This window comes from Grampus griseus, assembly GCF_964374135.1.
Source record: "Grampus griseus genome assembly, chromosome: 3".
Lineage (NCBI taxonomy): Eukaryota > Metazoa > Chordata > Mammalia > Artiodactyla > Delphinidae > Grampus > Grampus griseus.
The window spans coordinates 164086595-164097867 of NC_139019.1; the positions used below are offsets into that span (position 1 = coordinate 164086595).

The 11273-nt window shown below is 52.6% G+C and overlaps 1 protein-coding gene across 1 annotated transcript; it reads right to left on the reverse strand.

The window, feature by feature from the left end:
* Positions 1-2559: 2559 nt before the first annotated feature.
* On the reverse strand, positions 2560-10676 carry ASF1B (anti-silencing function 1B histone chaperone; the record flags this gene model as incomplete). The annotated part of the gene is made up of 4 exons (XM_082651604.1): positions 2560-2766; positions 3148-3324; positions 5263-5378; positions 10568-10676. 4 exons carry the CDS (start codon positions 10674-10676, stop codon positions 2560-2562), a joined length of 609 nt encoding a protein of 202 aa, XP_082507730.1.
* Positions 10677-11273: the final 597 nt, after the last annotated feature.

Consider the following 11273-nt stretch of genomic DNA (forward strand, 5'->3'; position numbering starts at 1 on the left):
TCCGGGGGTGAGAGGGCGGGGCGGAGGTGCAGTCTGCTGCCCGGGCCCGCCCGGCGGGGCGGCGGAGGCTGGCGGGCGGCGGCGGAGCCGCGCTCCGAGGCCCAGAAGGCGGTCCAGGCGGGCGCTCGCCCGGGTCCGTGCGCGCCGCAGTCCCCCGCCCCCGCTCAGTGCTGCAGCGGCTGCCGGCCAGCCAAGGTTGGCGCCGCGGCCCCCCCACCCCAACCCCGGCGCAGCCGCTGTCCACCTGCCAGCGGGGGAGGGGCGCGGCAAGCGCCGCGGGTCATAGGTCTCCGGGCCGCCAGCCGTCGTCATTCATAAGGCCTGGCGCAGGACAGCAGCAGCAGGCCCAGGGTCCATGCCGGGGTCCTCCTGGGTCTCCCTCAGCCACAGCCCGAGCTTCAGGAGGATGCTGAGCTCCGGGAGGGGGGCGCTCAGTAGCCATCCCTTTGCTGGGTGCCCACGCTGGGCTCATGCCAGTAGTAAGAGCTGGCACTTGTTAAATACATTACTTCGTACCACACTCCTGTCACGTAGGTACTAGTCTCATCACTCCCATTTTACAGATGAGGAATCTGGGGCACAGACAGACTGAGGATTCCCTCTGTCTGGGCAATGCAAAAGGAACCTCTTCTCCTGGAGCAGAGGAGTGCAAGATAACCCCTTTTTTCAGGGTGCCCTTTAAATACAGCCTGAGGACGGTCAGTTTCCCATTGCCACATGTCTGACATTCAGGGCCAGATCATCCTACGCTGGGGTGGAGGTGGGGGGCTGTCTTGTGCACTATAGGGTGTTCAGCAGTATCTCCAGTCCCTCTACCAACGGCACGCCAGTAGAACTTCCCTCTCTTCCGGCAGTTGTGACAACTAAAACCATCTCTAGGCATTGTTGAATGTGCCCTGCGGGGCAAAACTGCCCCCAGCTGAGAACCACCGAAGTAGAGGAAGGCCCAAACAGGAAGTGACACGATGGGCAGGAGACTGGATGAGCCAGCTCTCCTTGGCTTGGGGAGGCTAGCTCGTCTCAGGTCTACAAGCCAATTCACTGCTCTGCCTCTGGACTTGTATACAACCTGCACCCCACCCAGCAGCTGTCTGGACCTATGTTCCTAAGTCCACCACAGTCTCAGGGAGGGAAGAGTCTACGTTTTTCTGTGAATTGTGGGGAAATGGCTCATCAGCCAAACCACTCCACCTGGGGCTGTGGAGTTACAAAGTAAGGCTAAGTAAAATTTACTAAAAGTGTTGCTGTGTGTATCCTTGGAGCACAATGTTAACTAATTTCTGTGGGTCAAGGTCAAAGTCTGAAAAATCACTGGTTATGCTCTATCTACAGAACAGCTGGGTTGCTTAAGTTTTGACAAAGAAAAACCCCTCCCTGGACCTCAGTCTGGAATACAACTATAACAAGCAAGACTAGAGTAAGAAGCTGAGCAAGCGGACAAGGAGCAGTCAACCTACTGGCTGGGGAAGGAGGCTGCCCGGTCATGAGGAGAGATGGACAAAACTGCCTCAGTCTACCCAAGACAAAAGCAGAAACAGTCTAGATGAAGTGCTTTTTATTTGTAGACCAACCAAACATATTTAATACAAAAACCTTTCAACAGACAAACTACCATCACAACAGCATCCATGTAGCAGCGAGGGGATGCGGGCAAGGGTGGGGAGCGTGGTGGAGGGGGGAAGGTTCTCAGGGTCCCTCCTGCTTCTCTTGTCTGCACTGTGGCCTCTGAGAGCATGAGGTCTTAGCAGAGGGCAGATCAAGGCAGCCAGAAGCAGAGGGGCCCTGATACCGATATTGAGACAGAGCACAAAAGGCCCCTCCAACATACCATCTTCCCACAAGGGCAGCCTCCAGGGAGAGCCAGATCCAGCTGGGAGGCAGCAGGAAGGTGGCTGCGACTGAGGGGAGCATCAACCATCTTTTCTCAGCATCCTGCTGATCACCCTTCTGGGAACAGAGTTTTCCAGAGGGCTACTGGATTGAAAAGACCTAAAAATCATCCTAGGAGAAGGACAGAAATTGTCTCCGAGTCCACCTTCTACCAAGGCTCCGGGCCTGTGACTCCAGAAAGCTGGGTGGGTCTGCTCAGATGTTTGGGAAGGAAAATGAATGACAGAGCCTTTGGCCCAACAGGGCTGAAGCCTTGCCAGGCATAGACCAAGAAATCCTCAAGGCAGGCCAGGGAGGTCTGTGGGAAGAGCTTTGGGTCAACGGTACTATTGGAGTACAGTGACACAGTGGCCCGCAGGTGGAGTTTATAATGTGTGTGGAAGCGAGAAAGGACACGAGAGAGAAAGAATTAAGAACTGAAGTACCTGCTTCTTTCAGGCCTGGGCAGTAGAGGTGAGATGATCCTCTGGGCCGGGGCTGGGAGAGAGAGACCTGAACCCCTTCCTTCCTTGGTGCCAAGTTTGACTGGCCTGGATATAGTTGATGGCCCCAAAGTCCTCCACGTGGCCTCCCTGAGACTCTCTGGTAGGCCCGGCTGCCCCCTCCAGATGTGCCAGGAGACTGGCCCGCAGTCCCAACTGGGCCCAGGTAGGGCCTACAGTCCCACAGTTAGATGCAGTCCATGGAGTTCTCAGGGAGGAGCCCAGGGATACAGCCAGGGAGACCTAAGCCCTTGATGGGAGTGCAGCTGAGGGGGAAGCCACAGCCCAGGGCTGGGTCGTGGTTCTCTATGGCCTCCAGCCTGTCTGTGTTGTTGTCCCAGTTGATGTGGAAGCGGGTCACCCGGGGGTTTGAGGTCAAGATGTTCCGCTGGAGCTGGGGCAGGAAAAGGAACGTAAACCCTCGTTAGCATGCCCTCGCGTTACTCCCACACAGCAGGGCGCTCTGAGATCCCGCCCCACGCCCAGGAAGACCAGACCTTGTTTATTCCATCCCCATCAACAATATGTGGAGAACTCCAGGGAATGCCTGTGCACCATGATTTAGGGCCGGGGCCTATCTAATCTTGATTCTGTGAGGCAAAATTCTGAGAAACAAAGACCTTTCTCTTTCCTGTTCTAGCCCGGCGCTCCAAGAGCTGAGCACTACTTGAAAACCTTAAGAAGTGACCTTGGCTCCCAATTCCAACGACTCAACTACCCCCAGGTGCCAAGGAGCCAGCCTGTCTGAAGCAGGAAGCGTGGAGAAAGGACCCACCTGAGAGAAGTCTGGCTTTTGGGGCGGGTTCTCCCGCAGCTCAGGGTTAGGGTACTCATTGTTGACGTAGTAGCCCACTCGGATGAACTCCTGTCCGTGGTAGGTGCAGGTGATGAGGACCACAGTCACACCCACGGCGTCCGTCTCAGGGATGAGGGATGGGTTGGGGGCATCGGCCTAGGGGAAACACAGGCCGGGCCTTAGAGCGCTGATTGCCAGTCACACCTTGACCGGTAATACGATTCTCAAGCAACGTATATTTACTGAGCCAAAAGTATGGGTCTCTGCCCTCAGGGGTTTTCAATCCAGCGGTGAAGACAGAATCAACCACACGAATGCCTGTAAAGTGCCGAGTGTGACAGGTACCATCAAGGAGAAGTATACGGTGCTGAGGAGTGTAGTAAGCAAGGGGGAGAGCGGTATAAAATGAGGCTGAAGAGGTGAGCAGCTGGGTACCAGTCAGTTAAGGGCTTGGGAAAGATCGAGAATGTTTAGCAGGAGACAAGTGTGGCATCACTCCTGCCGTCTGAAAAGACGACCCTGGAGGCCAGTGGAGCTGCGATAGGAAGAGGGCTAAGTGGGAGCAGGGAGACTAGGCAGGAGGCTACAGAGGTCATCCTGGAGAGAGGACAGTGGCTTAGATCAGGCAGTAGAGAAGGAGAGAGAGTGGACAGATGTGGGGTGTGTTGTTAAGGACAGGATCGGCTATATGACTGGTGCAAAATGAGACCAACACAAATGAAAACACAAGGGACTTCCCTGGTGGTTAAGAATCCGCCTGCCGATGCCGGGGACATGGGTTTGAGCCCTGGTCCGGGAAGACCCCACGTGCTGCGGAGCAACTAAGCCCATGCGCCACAACTACTGAGCCCATGCTCCGCAACAAGAGAAGCCACCGCAATGAGAAGCCCATGCGCTGCAACGAAGAGTAGCCCCCGCTCGCCACAACTAGAGAAAGCCTGCACGCAGTAACGAAGACCCAACACAGGCAAAAAAAAAAAGCAACAAACAAACAAATGCAAAGACGAGGCCTCGTGTTCAAAAATTAGTAAGTTTCAGCCAGTGACAGCAGAACGTCATACCAAGAGTGGGGCCCAGTGTGACTGCATGGGTCGCATGCCTAGGAAGCCGGTCCTGGCTGTGGGGTAGGTTAGGTGGATTGGATATGGGTGGGTGAGGGCTTAGGTGATGGGATGAGGCTGCTTAGACTGGGGCGGGAATAGCCAAGATCAGGTAAGTGAATGGATTTGAGCAGAGGCTCTCAAACTTTAGTGTGCCTAAGAATCACATGAAACCTGCACTTCTGACAGCCCCTGTGATGCTGGATTAGAGAGCTATTGAGCCGCTACAGTGGATCCTCATTATTCAGGCATTCCGTACTTGCCAATTCGACTACTTGCTACAATGTATTTGTAACCCCCAAATCAATATTCAGGGGCTTTCACGGTCATTTAAGGACATGCACAGAGCAGGGGTGGGTAGAACCAGGCAGTCTCAGACTGTAAACACGTGTCTTTTCTGCGGTCTCAGGGCCACGGTTTCTGCATTTTTGTTGGTGATTTTGCTGTTTAAAAGGGCCCCAAAGCGTAGTGCTGAGTGCTGCCCTATTTCTGAAAGCAAGAAGGGATGTACTTCATAGAGAAAACGTGTTAGATAAGCTTTGTTCAGGCATGAGTTATAGTGATGTGGGCCATGCGGTCAATGTGAATAAATCAACAACACAAAATAAGTTGTCTTTAAACAGAAAAACATAAAACAAGATTATGTATTGACTGGTTGATAAAAATGTGACTCGCAGGAAGATAACGCTGTATTTCCTCTAGGGGCAATGATTTAGTATTCACTAATTCACTAATTCAGTGTCTGCAGCAACTTTACAGAACATAACTCCCGTGAGTAATGAGAATCAACTGTAAATCAGTGGCTCATGGTAACAGTTATGACACAGCGGTGGAGGAGAGGGAGGTGTCTGAAGTACCTTTGAGAGAGGTCAGACAGTGCTTGAGAGCAGAGCTAGGATTTGAACCTGAACTTTGACCAATGAACCATTCTGTGTGCTTTTGGGTAGGAGAGGCTATTTCTAGGTGTCAAGGCCTAAGGCCTAGTCTTTCTTACCTGAAAGACGAACATGTGTCTCCCTGCTGGGACAGGGCCGACCAGCACTGAGTCTAAGATTTGATCAAACTCCTCACTCTCGGCTGAGCCAACGTAAATGATCTTCCATTCCAGGTCTGCAAGGATACAGGGTGTTAAGAACTGAAATGGCTTGACAGCAAGAAGGCTGGGAAAGGGCCTTCTCATGTTAGTTTTGGATAGGTTCTTAATATATTGATAGGTTTTTATTCTCAAGGACACCTGACACCCACTGGGCACTAAGTGCCAGGCACTGCGGTCCCGATCACTGGGGCAGGCGCGAAGCTCTATTTCCCGTGGGGAAATTTCTCCTGTGGGCCTAGCTTTGCCAGGCGACCTTGACTCGGCACCTCCGGGGAAACTTGGGCCTCTCAGAGCCTGAGGGTGAACCGTATGGCAGAGGTTGAATTAAGAGCCACGTGACAGAGGCGTGGAGGCGTGCTGAGGAGGGAACAGCAGGGAGTTGGGCCATTTGAGGGCCCTGCCCACTGGGTGCCAGGATAGGAAGCAGCATCCTCTTTCACACACAGGGACCAGTGCCACTGAACTGAGTAGATCCCTCGACAACTGGGGCAGGGCAGCAGACTGCAATCCAGTAGGACAGCCAGCCGGCAGGAGGGGAAGATAAGGTCGCTGGGGGAGCCAGCCAGTCCCCAGGTCCTCCAGATCCAGCACCAAGTCATGCCTGCTCTCAGGCATTAGGGCAACAGCGACTCAGTCAACAAATATGGCATCATACGGCCACCCTCTGAACCCCAATTTCCTTGCATCCCATCCAGTCGGGGACTCACATTCCTGGGTATGTTCCGGCAAGATAAAAGGGAAAGTGCTCAATGAGACCCTGCCCGTCCATCGCAGGAAATTCCCAGTGACTGCGGCCTCTTGCAGGAGGTCCAAGTGTATCAGGGGCAAGGTCATGCTACTACATGGAAATTTGGCAGGAGACCTGAAACTTATTTTAGGTTCTTTGAAATTACACAACCTATGGCTCCAGCAGCCGGGGGAAGTTTCACAAGCTGTGATTTTCGCAGGAAGCAAACTGTCTTAGAAGCTGCCCTGTTCCTTGGTCTAGTGTCCCACAAGAGCACCCAACTTTGGAAGCACGGCAGTGCCCGGCCATGACTATGGAGGTTTGTCACCAGGGCTCCGTGCCCTTTCTCGATACACTGGCCTCCTCTCCTTCTGCAACTGACACCCAGGCCTTCTACTCAGGGACCCTAACAGATCTGTAGGAGGTGGTGGCCATTGGGCTCACTGGGGTTCAGTCAAACTCCAGTCTCTTAGTATTTGCAGGGAGGAGTTAAGTTTACTAATTTATTTTTATTACAAGTAGTGGCACAACCAGAAATAACGTTTTTGGATGAAAAGAAAACAAGCTAGCTCTGTTCTCACCTTCCTAACATAGCTTTATCATTTGATATCTTTCCTTCTGGCCTTTTTTCCCATCACCAGGGGAGTCACACATGTGTGCATTAACTAATGTGCTGCAGGGGGAGACAAAAAGGAGATTTTAATAGAGCAGGCCGGGGTGTATGCCGTGGGCTCTCAGCGTTCAATACTGTCGGCAAGGGAGTTCCCTGGTGTCCTAGTGGTTAGGATTCTGGGCTTTCACTGCTGTGGCCCGGGTTCAAACCCTGGTTGGGGAACTGAGATGCCACAAGCTGTGTGGTGCAGCCAAAAAAAAAAAAAAAAAATACCGTCAGCAAAACCTAAACTAAAATTTTGTTTACCGAGAAAGCACGTTGGCTGACCAGAAGAGAGAAATGCAGGTGGACAAGCAAATGGATCACGATGGCTCCCTCCACACAGGCCAGAAAGAAACCAGAGAATTAACCAAGGACTGCAGAGAAATACTCAAGGGTTAGAGGAGCTGATAAGATCACCTATGGAAGACAGAAGATGACTGAAGTGAGGATCTACAAATCGGAATTGCCTGAAACCTGCTCAAGTGTCTTAAGCGGAAGCACCCTGAAGTGACTTCATTTTTGAATGAGATACGGGACATCAGTCACCAACACAACACAAACTGACTTCTCCTGAATATGGGACACGGTCACACACATGCAGTATTGTGTGCCTAACCTTCTGAGTAATTTCAAGGGTAAAATGACTACATTACTTTTGTTTTTTCTTCTTGGTCGTGCCACGTGGCTTGTGGGATTAGTTCCCTGACCAGAGATTGAACCCGGGCCCCCTGCAGTGGAAGTGCAGAGTCCTAACCACTGGACTACCAGGGAATTCCTTACGTTACATTTTGTCTTTATGCCTTAACTTTATAATCTAACCACTGCACAGGATGGTGCTCTACTATGTATGAAAACAAAACCCAAACCAATGATATGATGAAAGACATGTTAAAAAAAATATATCATAGTTGAACTAGCTGGGGAATCTGTTTCCTGCCTTAAAAACAACAACAGGACTTCCCTGGTGGCGCAGTGGTTAAGAATCCGTCTGCCTATGCAGGGGACGCAGGTTCAAGACCTGGTCCGGGAAGACCCCACATGCCGTGGAGCAACTAAGCCTGTGCGCCACGACTACTGAGCCTGCGCTCTAGAGCCTGCGAGCCACAACTACTGAAGCCCACGCGCCTAGAGCCCGTGCTCCGCAACAAGAGAAGCCACCTCAGTGAGAAGCCCATGCACCACAACAAAGAGTAGCCCCTGTTCGCAGCAACTAGCGAAAGCCCGGGCACAGCAATGAAGACTCAAGGCAGCCGAAAATAAATAAATAAATTTATAAAAACAACAACTTATCTAGCAGGACTTTTTCTGTTTATCACTTTTCCTTTGTTCGTAATCATACAGATGAACCTTGGCCTGACCTCAGGGTGTTAGATGTGGGTCAGAACACCTGGCTCCAAGACTTATTCAAGTAGTACCTGTTGAATTTCTCAACTAAACAAGGGAAAAACACACCCAATGTACTGAATGTAGACCCATGCCTTGGAAGCATCTGGAAAGATGCTGAGGAGAAAAGAGAGCAAAAGGGGTTCAGAACCCTTGAGAAATGGGTCAGACTGGGGATTGGGCGTTCAGCTCTTCAGTTGCCAGTGTCTGAAGTCACCAGGTAACAAGACTGAGATTCCTCCAGAATCTGAGACTTCTAGAGCCAGGCCCATTCCATCTGTCTGGGAGGCAGGAAACAAATTCTGTCTGCTCTGTGGGAAGAGGCAGAAAGGGAGTTGGCAGGTTAGAGTGAAGGACAGCTCAACAGGTACAACCAAAGAGTCTAGATTTCTAGGCCAGAGTTGGCTTTCCAACTGGAATTTCTCTGAGCAAAAGCTTTATTGTCCAGGCATAAATAATAACAGCACCCCCCTTTCCCTCCTCTGAGTCCTGTTTATGCTCCACTTCTAAAATAGGATGCCTTCTTTCCCAGGTTATAGCAAAGATAAAGAACCCTGGACACAGAACTCAGAGACAAAACCTAGGGTTAATAATTCTACAAACCGGCTGTGTGACCTTGGAGAAGTCATTCCATTTCTTTCTATTAAAAAATAATAACCAGCAGATTGATTTTAGCCTTTCCTGCTCTGATTCTATAAACAGATTAGTAAAGTAACAGAGCAGGAGCTTTGTAGGAATGAAAGTACTAGATAATGACCATGCAACCATTTTTAAATGCAAGAAGCACAAACAGGCTGATTGAAACCCGATCTCCTGCCATCTGGGAACTGTGAATCCCTTAACCTATTAGCTCCTTACATCTCCTCCTGGCTTTAAAATTAAATCTTATTCCACAGGGTCATTCTACACCTTATTTATTTATTTACACCCTGCCTTGTTCCAGAAAGGATTTAACTGGGCTTATTCTACAGTTAGTCACAAGCAGACCCCTTAATTTAAAAAGGAGAGAAACTGGGGAGAGACTGGTCCAATGGCCCAGCCCAAGCACACACACATTGTATCAACCCCAGGCTACTCCATGGGGCTGACATGCAGGCAAACCACCCACCTACCACTGAGAGGTGCTGCTTAGCACACCCTGGCCTCAAAGATCTCCACCTCAGCCGCTGCCTCTTCTCTTAACCACCAAGTGGAGAAGAGATCTAATGGAGTACTTCCCCCTGAAAGTCGTGCCAAGACTCGCTGAAGGACCTCAGATTTTTCGATTTTTATAGACCTTGACTTGAAAGGTCTTTTACTCTTTGTGGCTCCCGTCTTCTCATCTGTGAGATGAGAGCCATGTCCACCTTTGTTACACAGATGAGTAAGTACATCTGTGAAAGCACCTTGGAAAAGATGCACAAAATGTTGTGACCTCCCAGATGATTGTTTGAAGCCAGATACCTTCACGGCTCAGCCTGGAACACCCACCCCGCAAGACTAGGTCAGACCATCAAAAATGTTGGGGGCATTGCTGCAGTAGGTCAGCAGGAGTCTGGCAGGCAAACAGTAGGAACCAGCTAATGCTTGCCTGGCCATGCCACCCCTCAGATTTGAGTATGCTCACTGAAGCCCACAGTCAGAGAGGCAGAAAGAACAGGAGCTGGGGAGATCAGGTTATCCTCAAAGACTGGAGCCAGAAGCCAGGCCATGCCTCCCCGGGTGGAGTAGAGGGTTGGGGCCAGACTAAGGAGGGAAGCCAGGTTCTAGGGTATGTGGTTTGGGGTAGAAAACAAGCAGAAGTAGCTGGGGTTGGGGTTAAGTATCAGCAGGTAGGGGAGGAGATTATGGGGAGACAAATGGGGAGATGGGGACGAGTGAGGTCTTGCCACAGGGCGAAAGGATCTTCACAGGGAAAATGGGGGAGGGGGCTGAGGTTTCCATATGGGAAATTGGGAGGGGGCTGGGGTTTCCGTTGGGGAAATTCGAGGGGCCTGGAGGTTAGGATCGCCATAGGAAAAGAGTGAGGTGGGAGTGTCTCACCACAGGGGAGAGGGGATTGGTGGGGAGGACTGGGTGGCTGCAGTGGCAGTCTACCCGTACAGAAACAGAAGGTGGGGCGTTTCTTGCTACAGGGAGAAAGGGGTGGCTGAGTGTCTCTGCAGGTTAAAGAACGGAGGCTGAGAAGGTCTCTACATAGAACACAGGTGCCCAGGAGGAGCGCCACAGTAGAAAGAGGGGAATGATGAGTTCTCCACGGGGGAGAACGGGAGTAACCGTGGGGGTGGGGATAGGGTAGTTTCCAAGGGCAGGTTGGCACTGGGAGGGGGTTTGGTTCACCGGAGATCTCGGTTGGGGGAGGGGGGGTGTGTTTCACAGGGTTGGCCTCGGGGTTGCCTCCAAGGGGAGGTCGGGGTTGGCCCAGGGGAGAGGGGGTCTCCACACGGGCCCAGCCTCACCGTCTGCTAGGGCCTCATTGCACTCGAAGCTGATCTCGAACCGGAAGGGGCTGTGGAAAGGGCTCGGATTCTCCAGCACCGCCACGTTCAACACCGACACCTTAGCCATCGCCTCGTCGGGTCGCAGCCGGGGCCAGAGCTGGGGCCGAGCCCGCGTCTGGGTCCTATCGGGTCAGCGGAGCAGCGTTGCCCGAAGCCGCTCCCGCTCCCTCCGACCGCGATCTAAAGTGCGTATCTCCTCCGCGCGCCTCCTTCAAATAGCAGGTCCCACCCTCCGGCTAATCACAGTCCACGCTCCACGACTGCGCGAGCTCCCCCTCAGCCAATCCTGGAGCGTCGGTCTGCGCGCCGAGACTCCCGGGACCAATCCGTGGAGCTCCCTCTCCGGGATGAGGGAGGGAGGCGGGACCGTCTCTTAGCTTCTTTGGGTGTCCGCGGAGAACCAATCCCCAGAGTCTCCGACTCGGAAGTCTAGGGAGGGGTGGGCGGGGTCACGGCGCAGGGCCCCTCTTGGCCAATCCTGAGGGTCCCCGCACCAGCGAGGTCAGCGCTTAGCCCCGCCCTTCCGGGAGACGCATCCAGCTAGGGACAGCGCAGCCAGCCTCCGAGCGGTGGCGCGCGGCGCTCGCTTAAGAGGGAAAGAAGGGAGGTGCTCGACCTGCGGTGATTGGCAGGCAGGAGGGGGGAGGGAATAAAGCAGATTCTG